Source organism: Annulohypoxylon maeteangense (genome assembly GCF_022496945.1).
Source record: "Annulohypoxylon maeteangense strain CBS 123835 unplaced genomic scaffold GGS22scaffold_22, whole genome shotgun sequence".
NCBI classification, from domain to species: Eukaryota; Fungi; Ascomycota; class Sordariomycetes; order Xylariales; family Hypoxylaceae; genus Annulohypoxylon; species Annulohypoxylon maeteangense.
In genome coordinates this window covers 420,293-436,636 of record NW_025953269.1, presented here as the reverse complement: position 1 = coordinate 436,636, position 16,344 = coordinate 420,293, and the positions used below count along the sequence as shown (strand labels likewise).

Sequence of the window (16,344 nt, the reverse complement as noted above, 5' to 3'; positions counted from 1 at the left end):
GTCGACCTTATGACATGGACGTACTCGGCTCCTCAGTTCCACACCAACGAGGCAGCCATGCGCGTTCATAGGTGCTGCCTTATCGCTATCATTATCCTTATCCTTATCGCGTGAGTGAAGTCATTTGACAGGGATAAACTACCTAGTAAGTACCTAGTACCTAGCAGCCTAGGTACCTAGACTGGCCTCATTTCCCCAGCTGTCAAACGCTTTTTCCAGGTGGCGTTTTACATAATTAGACAACACACATTTGACAATTACAGCTATTAACATATTGTATTCTCCCCTATTTGACCCTGCGGTTCATTGTAATAAAAAGCTACCATTTCAAGAAGATGAAATGGATTAAACCGACTTGAGGATTGCATCAAGTCATTAGAAACATGACCTCGAATGGCCTTGGATCACCCCCTCTACCAGGACGGGATGGCATATCGCCGGGACCGTTGTCGCCTACGGGCACCTCTAGTCCAAGTTTAGGGGGTCGATCTTCGAACCCCTTATCTTCAAAAGTGACATCAGTTCTTTCAACCTCATATGCCGATTCCGAGTTCCGAGAATCTCTTATTCTGTTAGACGAACGCGGCATCAGCAATACTGCCGAGACCCGAAGACAGCTACGACTAGACGTCCAGAGAGAGGTCATCGACAGTAATGGCAAAATAATCACAGAATTTGGGCGAGTGGCCGATCAATTAAGGAGGATTGGCACAACCATCGATAAGCTCAACAAGAGCTACCAAGATATGAGAGGCCATGTCACTGCAGCTCACAAATCTACGTCCTCTATCCTAGAGGAAGCATCTTCTCTTATGACGCAGAGGCGTAATATCGAGACAAAGCAGCAGGTATTAAAAGCTTTCCGCGAGCACTTCGTTCTTTCGGAAGATGAGGTGGCCTCCTTGACATTAGTAGCCGAACCTGTTGACGACCGCTTCTTTGCCGTCTTGGCAAAAGCGAAGCGCATCAGAAAGGACTGTGAATTCCTCCTCGGATTCGAAAATCAGACCCTCGGCCTTGAGGTTATGGACCAGACGTCCAAAAACTTGAACCAGGCATTTCAGAAGCTTTATCGCTGGGTTCAAAAGGAGTTTAAGACGCTCAATCTTGAAAACCCCCAGATCAACTCGTCTGTCCGCCGGGCCATCCGCGTGTTGGCTGAACGCCCATCTCTTTTCCAGAATTGTCTAGATTTCTTTGCCGAGGCTAGGGAGCAGATCTTGTCCGACGCATTCTACTTGGCCCTCACGGGTGACTCGGCGTCTGGCGCAAAGGATAACTCTGTGAAACCCATTGAATTAGTCGCTCACGATCCGTTGAGATACGCGGGAGACATGCTGGCGTGGATACATTCAGCCGCGGTTAGCGAGCGCGAAGCCCTCGAGATCCTATTTATATCCGACGGGAATGAAATCGCTAAGGGGATCCAAGAGGGCCGAGAGAATGAGCTATGGCTGCTGATGGCTGACGAGACGGATGGACCTCCAGAGTTCGACGCCGTCAAAGCCTTGAATGAATTAGTGGACAGAGATGTCTCTGGTGCGGCGCGTATACTAAGACAGAGAGTTGAGCAGGTGATCCAGACCAATGAAGAGACCATCCTTGCGTACAAATTAGCAAACCTACTCGGGTTCTATAGATTCACGTTCTCCAAACTCCTTGGCGAAGAGTCGGGTCTTCTACAAGCTATGGGAAATCTAGAATCAGAAGCATTACGACAATTCCGTTCCCTAATGCGAGACCACATCACAGCTCTCGAAGGCGAATTCCAACACACACCCTCCGACCTCGCCCCCCCAGAATTCCTCCAAGACGCACTCAAACAACTAACCGCCATCATGAAAACATACGAAACGTCGCTCGCCTCAGAAGGGGACCGCGAGGCAGACTTCGAGCCTATACTAGCCGAGTCCTTCGACCCTTTCCTATCGGGCTGCGAGAATATGTCCAAGAACATCCGCGCGCCCTCTACATCCATCTTTCTCATCAACTGTCTACTCGCGGCCCAATCCGCGCTCAACCCCTTCCAAGCCTTCACACGCGCCCGCGTCGAGCGCCTGCAAACCGCGATCGACGAACACGGCACCAAGCTCATCGAGAGCCAGTACACCTTCTTCCGCTCCGAATCCGCGCTCGAGCCGCTCTTCGCGGCCTTAGCCCCGCTCGACGACGGCAGCAAAGAGGACGTGGCCAAGGTCGCCGGCCTCGACGCTTTGCAGCCGGAGTCCCTTGTGAGGGCTGGCCAGGGCCTCGACGACTTCTTACCTTCGGCCGTCATGGACGCCATGGAGAACGTCAAGCATCTACAGGACGCGGCCCTCGCGCGCGAGGTCACCGAGGAGGCTGCGGAGAGGTTCTGCGTCGACTTCGAGCATGTCGAGGAGCTGCTCGCCGCCGCGGACGAACTGGCTGAAGAGGAGGGCAGGACAGGAGGGGACGAAAGGGAGCCATCGAGTCTAAGAGCACTATTCCCTAGGACAACGGGTGAGATTAGGGTCCTATTGTCATGATGAGTACCTACCTACCAACTGAGGCATTATATGATAACGTTATTGTCGTCGACATGAAGGAAAATACGGCGGAAAGGAGAATCAAACAGAAGAGTTTTAAGATCATATATTCTGGTCATCCTCCCTCTCTTCATAGACATATGAGTGTAAATGTGAATCGCTAGCAAATATGTAGGGCGGAGCACCTGAAAGATACAAAAAAAATCCCGTTATGTTACTCCCTCCCTCCTATTTCATCTTGCTTCGATAGCGCTTTGCACATACATCTTGGATATTCCACACTTTGTTGACTTTTCTTTCAATACTCGCCCCTTAGCCTTGTGTTCCGATATTGGGTCCGGGGCTGTCCCGATCTCCTCTAGGCTTCTTCACCGGCCACACCTCCACATTAGCACTGGGTCGTCTAGGTCTCTTCCCGGCTGCCTCCTCATCAACCTCCTGAAGCCTCTTCAGGGCAGCTACCAATCGTCTGCGCGCTGTGATCTCGCGGTCGCTACTGTTAGGCCCGGGCCTGTAGAATTGTTTCACAACGCCTACAGTGGCGTGGTAACACTCGTATAAAAGCAGACGGGCTTGCGCGCTTTCACGGTCCTCAACAAAGTCGCCGTCGTTATGCTGGGAGTTTCCATGAAAGCCGCATAGGAACTCGGAGGATGGGTCACGACTGAAGACTTCGGCAAAGAGCGGGTCGCCGAAGATGCAATTGCTCCAATCGAGGAGGCCTGTGATGGTTACGGTCGGTTGCAGTGTTTCTAACGACTCTATGCCCTTTCCTTCTTTTCCACTTCGATCTATCGTCGATTTTTCAGATGGGACTTCAGTTTCAGTTCGGTTCGGATCATGAGTTGGTGTTGAGTATGGGTGAGATTCTTCCCCCCTTTCGGCGGATTTAGTGGATCTTGATACCAAGATGTTGGACTCGTCGCTCGCATCTAGTATTACTAGTCTAGATGTTGTGACACCATCTAGTAGATAACCTAATCTGTTAAAATAACCCCTGATTGGTTCATAGCTGAACGTCACGGCCATATCTTCCGCGTCTCGTAGGACGCCTTCCAACAGAGCATGGAATGCCTGCCTCCATGTCCTAGCGCCACGAATACCAAAGCTAGCCAGTTGCGCTCCGCGCGGGTCCGTAGATTCTAACCGTGATCCGATGACCGCTATAGCTGGGCCGAAAAATCCATTCGGTGATGTGAAGTTAGAGAGTCGTCGTACGAGTTGACCTCGTTGGAAATCCACTGCCTTTTTCTCTGATGCATTCAAAGGTGTTGGAAGTCCGGAGAAGGAAATCCCTTTCGGCGGTTCGAAGATGTTAAAAGGGGAACCCAGCTCTACCGGCGAAGGGGAGTGGGCGACTAGGATTGGGAGAAACCGTAACATATCCTCCTTCGTACCTCTAATTTCCTCAGGACCAATACCAGGACCGCTCTTCCCAGATTGGCTTCCAATATTTTGGTAGGTGACGATACTTCCATGGCCGGTATTTTCAACCTCTGTGGCGGATTGAAGTACTTCTTCAAGAATCCACTTGGTTGCGAGGGTTTCGGAAAGATTCATAGCCCTCTCAGATCGAAGAAGCCTCATGATCGGGGGCGGCGGCATGCTGAGAAGTAAGGTCCTACCATCTGAGATCTTGACACTGAAGAATCTCAGCAGGCGGCATGATGGCAACTGGTTAATAGACTCGACGGTGGTGTGTGGAAGAGCATTCTGAATTACAGAGCGCATTGGCTCGAGGGGGTTAAGTCGATCCATGAAGTTGATGGGTGACAAACGGTCGGTTCGTGCAACAGAGTATATTTGACGACGTGAAGCCAGCCATCTTGTGGAACGAGATAGGCCGGGTACGTCAAGGTCCCCTTTTGACGGGAGAGACTGGGTAGAGGTAGTGGAAGGGTCGGGAATGTGAAGAGAGAAAAAGGAGTTACCGGGGCCTGCGGCGACGGAGCAAGGGTCGGCTGGCAGCGCCAAATCCACCCTTGAAGTCCGCCGCATCACTTGCGTCTGCGGCATCTGACGTTCTATAGGTGAGAAGTGATATAACACAGCCAAATAATTTCTCAAAATAGAAGGTTGAGACGGGTGCTTGCTCTCCGGTAAGCGATAAGGATCCGCAATCTAGACAAATACGCCGAGAGCCTACTCGAATAAACTCAACAAGAAACGGCCGAGTCTGTGATTTAGCTCGACGAAGCCTTATTTGAAAATCTATGACTAAACGGAAAGCTAGTCTAACAGAGCCGTAGATGGATATTGGTCCCTATAGCATATAGATAGCTCGCTAGACGATGACAGTTGATAGATCGGCAGATAGACAGGTATGAAAGCAAGCAAACAAACAAACAGAAATTAGATACGTGAGAAATAAGAAATAGAATAAATATATAGGACCTAGGACTTCGTGAGAACCGATGAGGAGGTTTAGACAACGATCATAGCTTGGCAATGCAGAACAGACGAGGCCGGCCGTTAGGATCCGAGTGGACGAATTGGACCAAAGAGTCCAAAGAGACCAACGAGATCAAAGAGACGAAGACGAAAGGGGCCAAGGGGGTCCAAGGGGGGGTCAAGGGGACCAAGGGGACCAAAGGCGAGAAGGGCGAAAAAGAGCGGTATTACCATTAGTATGTATGATGCGTCTGAGGAGACGACAGGTAGCTCTCGTGAGGCTACATAGGTAGGTAATTATGAGATACAGGTAGTCGGTTGCTAGCGAATGAGGCGTTCTCGCCTGGCGAAGAGAGACATCCGACTCGCGGCTCCAATGCGGACTAAGAGGGCAATAGGAAATACTCGCCTAAAAGAGGCGTATGTAGGTGACAGGGAGTGGAGCTACGAAAGTTGAGTGGCTGCAGCTTATTGTGCGTCTAGAGAGTGAGGGTGGGGGAGTGAGAGAGAGAGAGAGAGGAATTTCCTTTAGATGTGAAACGAATAGTACCAAGCAGCAGGTCCAGGTAGCTCAGGTAGCTCAGGTAGCTCAGGTAGCTTAGGTAGCTTAGGTATCTTCTCAAGTAGCTCAAAGTAGCCCAAGTAGTTGTTCCACACAGGTCAAAGGGTATCCGAACGCCAAGGCGCCAACCGAACGATTCCAGAAGTCCAAAAGTTCCCAGCAGTCCCAGACGGTCCCAGAATTCGAGAAGGCCATCCCGGCTAGATTAAGAATATCCACGGCCGGGACCCTGGCTAGGTGCGGCAAGTGGACGGGCTGAGAAAATCCCAAAGAGAAGGTCGAGATGCTGTGGGACTCATCTTAACGTAGTCCCACGCATTATATGACACCAAAGTTCCGAGGGGACTAAGGGGAAAAAAAATCAGGGTTGATCAGGTTGATCAGGTTGGCTAGGTTAGCTAGGTCGATCAGGATACCGAGATCTTGATAGAGCATGAGAACCTGTAAGAGAGAAGAGAAGAAAAGAAGAAAAATGGCATTGGCCATTGGGTTTTGACAAGCGAAGTTGCATGGACACGATGCTGTCTCATCCTCGGTGTTCGCGTCCCAATGCAGCGGTGTGCGTAACGACTGAGCAGGTATCACGAAAGAAGAAGCAGTTTAAGCAGCCCAAGAAGACTTGGGGGTATCGTATGGGGGGGCATTACGACGCGCCTATTGCGAGAATAGAAGGTGCCTGGTGTTTAGCACGCTGTAGTCTTCCTAGTCTTCCTAGTGTATAGACGGTAGAGCTTAGATGACTAGATGATTTGGATGACTTGGATGTAACGGGCAACGTGGGTCCCTACTCCAAGATTTTGGGGGGATTGATGACTTTGATTAGCCTGCTAGGTCGAATGGTAAATCGAGAAAATGCATGGAAATGAAATGAAAAAAAGATGAAAGTGGCATATGAAAATTGAGAACTCCAATTAGAGATTCAAACTCAAATCCACGAGATGGTCGCGAGATGGTCGCAAGGTGGTCGCGAGCTGGCAACCGAACTCTAAACCGACTAGAATAACCATTAACTGCTAGGTACGGATGATGTACTATGGTAAAGTTGCATTAGCAAGCGAGCCGGAGAATTTTTCATTGGTTGGAAGTAAGCGAAATCTTCCCGATTTAGTAAGGTCCCGAGCCTTGATTATGGGTCCCCGTCCTCCCTTGCTCCTCTCTCCCCTCGCTCCCACCCCCCAAATTGACCCCAACGGTCCTTAAGCTTTTCCTCGGTGTGGACCCATCTTGACCCATCTTGACCCGATTGCTTCCTTAGCGTCTAAGACCTATGTATAATTCTTATAATCCCTGACCTCTACCGCATAGAGATACTTAGGTACTGCGTATGTTAACTAATCATATGTAGCACAGGTTATAACCTTATTAACTTATGTAGACCCTTCCAAAGTTGTACCAATCCGTTTTGGAAGTTTCCAACTTCGTTCTGGATCCTTTAACTAGACACTTAGGTCCTAGGTTAGTGTCATATCATCTTACCTAACCCCTTCCCCTCGTCCCCCCTTTTGCCGTTATACTCTGTACGACCCGTCTATAAGCAATTGTCAATCAACGAGTTTGTCTTTTAAACTATCGCTCTCACCGCGACCCCCGGTCCCCGGTCCCCGATCTCCGGTCCGGACAACCGTGCCATGTCTTATACCCTACCAAGCCCGTTTTATATAAAGGATTTGAGGCGACGACAGGACAAAGCAACGTGATGTCGATCGTTTCTTTCTTTTTTTTTTTTTTTTTTTTTTTTTTTGCTTTCTACCTAGGTATGTATGTGGCCAGTCTGCAAGTCTGCATTTAGCTATTCTAGTTGATCGGTCGTCGGAGATTAAGATGCTCGGCCTCAGTCTCCCGAGAATAGGTATCGATGTTATATGACTCTAATGAAGCGAGCCCTTCCGGCTTCTCCCATAATCTCTTATAGTACCCAACAGCCCTCGCCAATAGACCAATGATAGACAATGTGTAGCGATGCTTACAATGGCTTATGATAGCCTCGCATAGGTACCTAGCTTATGTAGCATGTCGTCAAATTTATCACAACAGGGCTTAGCGCGGCTCTATTTCGGATCGAGATGCAAGCTCCATATTAGAACCGTTGCAATAGACGAAACGTAGGATCAGCGGTGGCTTTCCCCCTGTTCCTTATTCGATGTTTTATGTAAGTACGAGTCTTTTCCTTCTAACTTCGCCGCACATGGTGTCTAGGTATGGTATAGTATGGTATGGTGCCTATTAGATATATTACGATAACTGAAATTTCTATGATAGGTGGTATTTTTCGGTGCTCTGGTATTAATCCTACCGCAGGCGACAGTGGGATCAAGCCTTTGAAGTCATGCCGTTGACAATCATCCAATCCCGACTAAGGAGGAAGCGAGGCATGTTACGTGGCTGTCAAGCGCACGGCCAAGAATAATGCCTATATGAGCATTAGCTAGGTATGTATTACTACCTACCTACCTATCTACATAACCTGACTTGAGAATTGTAAGCCACTTAGGTACCTAGGTAGGTATATTCCTGATGCTTACTTTAAACCCGAGCCAGTCATTATAGTGCTCACCGTTGACGAAGTCTGCATATGCTGAACGAAAGACTCATATCTACAAATATGTCGAATTGTAACTCGTCGACGAATCAGCCAACCCTACCTTATTGACAAGCGAACGATGACGTGAATGGCTACATGCTTCATTGTTGAAGATATCACTACGTTGGGATGACATCCTCCCGGACCCCCCAAGACGCAATACGACTTTCCCCAGATCACATATCCACCAATATTCGTGGACCGAAAGGTAATTATAAGCGATCGGACCTTGCTCACGACTAGGGTATTTCGCTTTCTCCGCATCTAGGACGTTAGTAAATTCACAGATTCGGCAGGAGATACAGTACGTTGTCATCATGTCAAGAAGTTAGATCTGGAACTCGACAGCTTTGGTTAGTTTTTACTTACATATGTAGCTGACGTGACGCTTCTTGGCTATGTTAGGATGAGATGACTATTTTAGTCGACGCTAGACTCCTGTACTCGCCAATCTTGGCTCTTTTAGGTGATGCTTAAGAGATGAAGAGACGGTGAGATACTAACGTAGGGTACCTACTAAGTCCCACCCCATCCCTCTATTATTGAATTATCATGGGTTTCATATTCGCTGTATGAGGCTCACCTCATAGCTTAGCTCGTGGGGGTGGTTCACAGAGAGTGATTCGAAAGATACTACTCTTATTTGAAGTTAGGTACCTAAGTAGGATGAATCATTTACCTACCAAGTATTTTCGTAGTGTACCCCTAGTTAAACGGCATGTGAATGCACAGCCTTTACGCTGCTTAAGACGTAGAAAATACACAGAGGCTATCAGGAAACGTGGACTATTATTAAACCTGACCATAAGATAATCTTTGGTGTGTTTCCATGCTGCCTCTTTCGCCGTAGTTTTTTTAGGATAATTTTGAATTTTGTAAGAATATTTATACCTATACCACCTATGTAGGTACCTAGGTAGGGAGTGTGGAATAAGGACCCCTGATCGTAAAAGGGTTAATTTGGGGATACCCACTTGATCATATGGCTTCTAGAAGTTTACTCGAAGCGGACATGAGAGGCCAGGTGTATGCCTAGGTAATACCTACTAACCCAGCTTTAGATATCTACCGTGTCTAAATGCCGCCATCGCAAGCATCGATGATATTTACAACGAGATCCTTGTTAAGTATGCCATCGATATCGTCTCGTGCTCGTGAAAGATTGTTGCTGATCTATGGGCTCAGTGGGACACGTGCGGCATCAAAGCCGCACGAAAGTGGGTAGCATCCCAAAGACTTGGTAGCAAGGTACGGTCCGAAAGATTGACATTATAGAAAACATCGAAGATTGACGCAAGCATGTGCTTTAGTGCGTTATTATCCTATTAGCGTTCTCTTCGAACCCGCTTTTCTTATAAGATCTTGGGAGATTTAAGGGGTTTCGGGGTCGTACTATGTAGTCTAGTATTCTAGTATTCTTGTCCTGGGAAGCATACAACCGTTCGGCATTCGGTGAGCTAGGTAGGCTATGCATCTTGATCAAATTACGACGATAGTCAAAGTTTTCAAGTAATTGATATCGAATTTCTCACCCTTACGTATATCTAGGAGCGGCTCCATAACCGTGGTGACATACGACCCCATACTCGGGCCTTGGCACGAAATCGATATCCCTGACAGCTCAAATTTATTGCGTCTCATATTGCCTACCACGGGAACCCACGGAATCGTCTCCTGTATTCACGATTGGTCTATTGCCGCAGTCAACGCGATTCCAAGAACTCACTAGTACATCGGGACGAGCAAGCTAGACGACTACGCTATGTTACGTGTGATTGCTTCGTCATCGAGGAGATTGCAATGCTAAGGACCAGCTGCACGAAGATGGATAAAAAGAACATTTAAACTAGTGTAATGTGATGTACGAAAGCGACTATAGCGCAGATAGGTACCTATTTGTTGAGATGATCGTCGAGGCTGTTTCGAACTCCCCATTACTATTAGATGAGGTAGATACTTACCTACTAGGTAGTCAAGTATTCGGATATTGTAACCATCCGAGTTTTGAAGAATGTTCATGAAATATTACCTATATACAATACTAGTTAGACCGAGTAGATGGATGTGTATCCACATGAACCCTTCTCTTTATGTGACAGGGGGGAGGACGTGATCAATACATCCAGCCAATTCGGCGGTGTAGATCGAGATCATATTGAAACTCGAGATCTTGCACCTTCGCCGCCATCCAAGCGGCGTCATCGGCTTCGGGGTTCTTCTTAAGTATCTCGACGAGTTGTAGGGCGGTCCTGCGCCTATCACTCTCGTGGTGGGTGTTCTTGTCGGCCTTCATAAGTTCAAGCACAGTTCTGAGTTCCTTTTCCGCCTCATCGTACATGTTCCGGTTGGCCAAGTTTTCGGCCTTGTAGCTGTGAACTCGTAGAACGTCTGGGTGGTCAGTACCCTGTGTCGTGTCGAGGACAGCGATACACTTGTCATAGACTAGGCTAGCAATGTCGAAGCGATTTTGCATATCATAGACTTGGCCCAACTGTGACCAACACTTCTGTGTGGTGGGATGTTCGCGGCCGAGACGTGCCAGATGGTTGTGTAGGGCGCGGTTGAAGAGCTCTTTGGCATCGTCATACTTACCCTGCTTTAACCGTATCGACGCTAGAGTCTCGCAGGCCTCCGTCGTTTTTGTGTAGTTGGCTCTAGCCATGTTCTCGTATGATAATAAGACACGTCTCATGTTAGCCTCTGCTTCGTCGTAGAATCCAACTTCGACTAGATCCTTTGCGAGTTGTTGGACTGCGTCGAGCGTGCTCGGATGCTTGTGCCCAAGGCGGTATTCCTGTACTGCCGCGATCTGCCTCGAGATTGCTAGTTCCTCCTCTGGTGTAGATCGGTCGTGTGCCATTTTCCTCAGCAGCCTCAGGGCTTCGATGTCCACCTCATCACCAAACGGTTGCCCTTCCTGTATCGATGCTGTCGACTCCGACAGTATGTCGTCCTTCGACTGAACGAGTTCTTCACACTCAGCTCGAACATCACCACCAGATACACGACGAGTTATAGCGAGCCGCATTTTTGCTCTTCGGGTTACAGAGACATTGCCACCGTTCTGGCTAACTAGCATATTATAGAATTTAATCGCGTCTTCAGTTCGGCCCTGCCTTTCGCATACACGACCCATGAAGTCTAGGTCAATCTCCCATTCATGTGATGCGTGAATATTGGTTTCGATTATCTGATAACAGCGGGATATCACTGCCGCCAGATCACATTCGGCGAAAGAGGTATCGACTGACTTATCCTCGTCACCGAGCTGCTGTAACGCTTTGGCAGCAGATAACGCGGATTCGCAAGCAATTTGGTTAGCAGATTGTCGTTGGTCATCTGGAAGAAGGCGACAACTATGCTCAAGAACTGTGTTCTGGGTGATGAGGTATCTCTTGTCCTCGGTGAGAGCTATCAGTGAATTGTGTTCAAGCTCCCTGATAGCAGCCATCGTATTGCCCCCTGGAGCGAGTTAGCATCATATGGATTGCTGGGTTGGTTCATAGGTACCTACGGTATTTCCTTTTGAACGAACTAGAGAGGAATATCGATAGGCAAACCGACTCCATCGAGAGAGCGCAGCAAACCTGGAATATCCCGAGAGACAGAGACTTCAGAAGCCTCGGGGTATCGGGGACATTATTTATGGTATTTAGCAATAATTTCTCAACTCGAATTAGCTCATCCTCCAACGAAGTGACCGGTTTCACCTTTCCGGGATTTGATGAGGCCCGGAAGCTCTGCATATACTTTTGTATGGTTATCTTTGTCGAAGAAATATAAGAAGCCGCAGCACTAAGCGCCAGGGGTAGATGTTGGAGAGATCTGGACAATTTGTCCAAATCATGCTCTGAACTCATTAGCTAGCTCTAAGCCCGGAAGCGATTATTGTTATTTAGGTACGAACCATTGGCGTCTAAAAGGCCCGTGGATGCCTTCAGGAGTGAAAAGGATTCGTCGGGGCTGAATGGATGCACCTGATGAGTCTCAACAAAGTTCCACTCCACCGCTTCCCGTGAAGTGATTATGCAGTGCCCGTGAGAACAAGTCGTCCTGGGGATAAATTTCATGATATCATGATCGTCCGCATGTTCGAGGCCGTCAACTATCACTAACCATCTAGAGTTCTCGGTGCTCTGGAACCACTCCATTACCGCCTTGATCGTTTGATCTAGCTGGTTACCATCAAATTCCGCACCGGCTAATGAGTCAGCTAGGATTCGAAAGGCTGTTGTAGAACTGGGCCCATGAATCTGTTGGCGAAGAATAGTTGCGATGTTTACAAGACCTCGCTCGATGGATTGCTGGCTAGTAGCAGGGATCCAGAAGACGGAAGTAAAGTGATCTCGGTATAGGTGTGCAAATTCTTGGGCAATCTCAGTCTTTCCTATCCCAACAGACCCAAAGAGATTGACGGTGGCGCAAGTGTTACGTTGCGGTGGTGAGTATTCCTCGAGAAGAATCTTGCGAAGGAAGTCGAGATCCTTTACTCGACCCACGAATCTTTTATTCCGCGGCGGTAAGAAGGAATCATGGACACGAAAGTTATCTGGTCCCGCAATGGTGGACATTTGTTCTTCAGCTAAGAGTCGTCATCAGCAATTTTCGTACAAGATATTGACAGAGGATGCTCTTGATACCCTCCGCGCCGTGGACTCTTTCTATATAGTCCACCGAGACTTCTTCTCCTGGAGAATATGTTACTTCTAGGGGCTTGGTACATTCGGGGGAAACTTTACTTCTGTTTCGTTTGTGCTTCTCCCAGTTGTCCTGCGATCTCTTTCTTGATTCGTGACACTGGCGCATCAATTCATGAGAGACTTTTTTGTAATCCGGGTTATCGCGACTACTAAATTTGCACATATTTCTGTGACTCGCGTGGATGATGTCCACCTTGTCGCCATACAGTAACCGTGTGGAAGGTTTTGGTACGACCTTATGCTAGGTAGTTAGCCGTAGATTTATCTAAGAGCTGCTGATTTCACGTACTATGCTCGACATAGAATTGGGAATCTCTTCATAGTAAGAGACGATGGAGATATTGTCGCTTAAAGCCTTGAAAGGCTGCAGTCGACTTTGCAAGCTCAGGCTCTGCTTCTCCAGGTGTTTCACTAGACTCGGATTGCCCACCTTGGTTAATTCGACAATGCTCGCGAGAGTTCTTGGCCATTTTGACTGATCCAAAGATGACATTGTCTCATTGTGGGGCGTTCCTAGGAATAGGATTCCAGTGGTGGAAAGGGAGAGAGCCAGGAGGTCAGGGTTCTTATCCTGACTGGAGAAAATGAGAGCGCTCTTGATGACGATACCGCCAAGACTGTGACCAACGAATATAAGCGGTCGATCGGAACAGTCTTTACGTACACTTGCTAGAGCAGACAACAATGATTGAGAATGACGATAGAGAGTCCTCTGGGTTAGGTATTCCGGCGTTGGGGCAAAGGACTTGTATCCATAAGAGAGTATGCGAACATTAAGATGGTCCTCTTCAGCATCCTGGGGTAGAAAGTCTGCTGGCCAGAAATGCGTTTCTTTGGAATCATCGTCAACCCAATTCCAAGTCTGGATACGGTCTCCAGCCAACCCATGCACGAAGCAGATGCTATTTGTTTTGGTCAACGGGAAATTGAACGACAAGAAGTTTATACAGAACTTACTCGACACTCGCGCTATTTGATCCGTATAGTTGAATGATGCCGCTATTATCATCTCGTAGTCGATCTTGGCGCTGTCTTCGTCTTAGTACACGGGTTACAAGGGCAGTAAAGCCCATGAGGATACCGAAGGTTTCCGCCATCGATTCTCATTTCGTGAAGCGTCCTAGCTATCTTTTTTTTTTCGCGCCGTTCATTTCAAAGTCGCCTTACTATAGATAGTGTTAATGAGATTAAGAGAAGTTGTAGGCTCTAAGAGGAGGGGGTAGGGAACAGAGTAGGCAGTGCTGAGGGGCAAAGTCGTCACCGGTGACCAGTGAATGGTCAGCCTGGAGTCCTGGAAGAACGCCACTAGAAAATGCCTAGCTGGGAAGAGCTGAAAAAAGACGAAAGCAAAAATCGAGGGAACCGATGTGCGTGACCCAAGGCACAATCATTGGCCTTGTGATCGGAAATGGATATGGTAAATACAACGGTGATGAAGGAATATAGGTATGTATTTTACACCCTCTGCTTTGAGGGCATATGAGTAATGTAGTCGTTTCTATGAGAGTAGTAGTAATAGTAATAACTACTCCAGTAATAATAAAGGAACATCATTCAACGTTCCCAGCGCTACCCAATTCTAAACCCGTACCAAATTTATGCATATAATATCATATCATCGTCGCTATCATAATTAGTCTCGTTAACAGGGGCTTCAACATGATGCTCGTTGAAATCGACATTTGCTCCCAAATAGGCCTCGTGGTCGCCGGGAAGTCTAGTGGGCGGAAGTGCAACTGTCATAGTTCTTGGCTGGACAAACTCGTCCTTGCTCGTGATTACGATGTCGTCTAAGGAGATCTTCCTAGACTGAAAGAAAATCTTAGGACCGGACTGGAGGAAGGCTTTGAGCAAGGACTGGGGCTTCCGAGTCATCTGCAAGTACCCGCATGCTACCACAACCTCGCCGTCATAAGTCCCCTCAGCCTCGGAAACTTTTGTGCTACTAGAAGATATCCGAGCACCCGTATCCGTCGCAACGGGAGGGCCCCCAAGTGCGACCGCTGTCTCCTTAGGAACCTCTACCTCCACACCACTATCTCTCGACTGGGCTTGCTGAACGTTGAGACTCATGTCCATCGCACATATGATGCTAACAATGATGCCAAGTTTCCCATTAGGATATTTAGTAAAATAATCAAAGATCGGTCGGGAATATTGGTCGTGTTTTAACAATTGTTCGATTCGGTAAGGTGCCTGGTCGATAGTCAAGCGGCGAAAGCCTGGGATCGATGCTGTTCGCTTGTTTGATTTGGAGCTAGAGTGAAATAGCGCGAGCGCCTTCGTAATGGCCACTTCAGCTTCCGTTCCCTGAACACTCTCGAGGAGGATCTTTGCCTCCTTTGCTTTGACGCCATGCGGGTACAGGTGCTTTTCAAGTTCACGGAGATCCGGGCCTTCGGGGGGAAGGGTTGGGTAAATATGACCTTCTGCTGGGCGCTTTAAGGGGTTCTCCACGTCGCCAGGTTTGGCCGACGTGAACGGTACGGCTCGACCTAAAAGAGAGTTGATCTTATCTTGAGTAGCAACCTCGGAGAGGATGAAATACGGCTTTGGCGTCATGTTTAATACGCTTCCAAGGTTCTATCTCCTGACGATGCTGGCTATTGACTGGCGATGGTCGATAGTACCTAGTAGTCTCAGGCTACGCATATTATATATCTGATTTGATACACCCTTGCAAATGCACGCTGCTCATATTGCTACGAGGCGCCAGTCTGCCAGCTACGAACTTATTCCATTTTCGTGCATTGTGTGTGCATTGCGCCTCGTTTTGCCGCTTGTGACTCGACGAATCCAGCCCCCAAAGAGACTTCTCCAAGAACCAATCAACTTAAGAGATAAGAAAGATTCGATAGGGGGCTCGCAAAGTCCTTCAGTGGCCGTAACTGATGACGAAATGTGGCATGCAGCGTGATGTGCCTATCTTAACATTGAATCATTTCAATCGGTTCCAGTATTGAAATGTTGATGATGTAGGATAGGTATCTAGGTACATATCTAGGTAGATAGATAGAAAGTGACCAATCCGCAAGCGGGCCGACCCCCTAACCCAAAGTTTATACTCCACTCTCGCCCGCAATCTTATTGCAGTGGTCGGGCAAGAGAATGGATGGATTATTTGCATACGCTACCTAGTAGGTAACGCCTAAGTACTATGTATGCACATAATTAAGTGTAACCCCGCCTACCTACATCCCCTATCTCGCCTATCTCTCTCTCAACTATGTAATCTATTACACCTATTACCCTATACATACCCTTAAGTTCTCTATGGGCGATCGAACTTCTATGACTATAAATAAATTTACTACCTTAACTTCGCGCCCCTTTCTTTAAACAACCTATCTACCTATGTGTGTGTATACTAGGTACCTAGTAGGTATGTATGTCTGAATTAGGTACTCTCCACAAACTATTCGTTGATTTACTAACCATGATGACAGAAGTCATGAGAGTGTTTTCGGTAAGGGACAGCGGCTCATACTGCCTTCGCCACCACGATACGTCTCCAATTTTACAGGGAGCAGATCAGACTAGACGGGGTACCTAGGTAGGCAGTCCGCTACAGAGGTGGTAGTAGCGAGGTGCTCTAAATTT

The 16,344-nt window shown here is 47.9% G+C and overlaps 4 protein-coding genes across 4 annotated transcripts; 1 reads left to right on the top strand and 3 right to left on the bottom strand.

The window, feature by feature from the left end:
* The first annotated feature begins 188 nt into the window (after window positions 1-188).
* On the top strand, window positions 189-2,666 carry GGS22DRAFT_78616 (oligomeric Golgi complex subunit 6). The gene has a single exon (XM_047968099.1). It carries the CDS (start codon window positions 384-386, stop codon window positions 2,508-2,510), a length of 2,127 nt encoding a protein of 708 aa, XP_047814817.1. The 5' UTR covers window positions 189-383; the 3' UTR covers window positions 2,511-2,666.
* A 156-nt stretch (window positions 2,667-2,822) lies between these two features.
* GGS22DRAFT_182029 (uncharacterized protein) lies at window positions 2,823-4,268 on the bottom strand (the record flags this gene model as incomplete). The annotated part of the gene is made up of 1 exon (XM_047963921.1): window positions 2,823-4,268. The coding sequence occupies one exon, from the start codon at window positions 4,266-4,268 to the stop codon at window positions 2,823-2,825; it is 1,446 nt and encodes a 481-aa protein (XP_047814816.1).
* Window positions 4,269-9,973: 5,705 nt separating this feature from the next.
* GGS22DRAFT_173908 (uncharacterized protein) lies at window positions 9,974-13,977 on the bottom strand. The gene is made up of 7 exons (XM_047963005.1): window positions 13,702-13,977; window positions 13,034-13,646; window positions 12,784-12,979; window positions 12,685-12,732; window positions 11,952-12,626; window positions 11,559-11,894; window positions 9,974-11,506 (listed from the first exon to the last, which is right to left on the bottom strand). Exons 1-7 carry the CDS (start codon window positions 13,839-13,841, stop codon window positions 10,158-10,160), a joined length of 3,357 nt encoding a protein of 1,118 aa, XP_047814815.1. The 5' UTR covers window positions 13,842-13,977; the 3' UTR covers window positions 9,974-10,157.
* A 113-nt stretch (window positions 13,978-14,090) lies between these two features.
* On the bottom strand, window positions 14,091-15,439 carry GGS22DRAFT_78581 (uncharacterized protein). Its single transcript, XM_047968098.1, has one exon. It carries the CDS (start codon window positions 15,304-15,306, stop codon window positions 14,341-14,343), a length of 966 nt encoding a protein of 321 aa, XP_047814814.1. The 5' UTR covers window positions 15,307-15,439; the 3' UTR covers window positions 14,091-14,340.
* Between the last annotated feature and the right edge of the window lie 905 nt (window positions 15,440-16,344).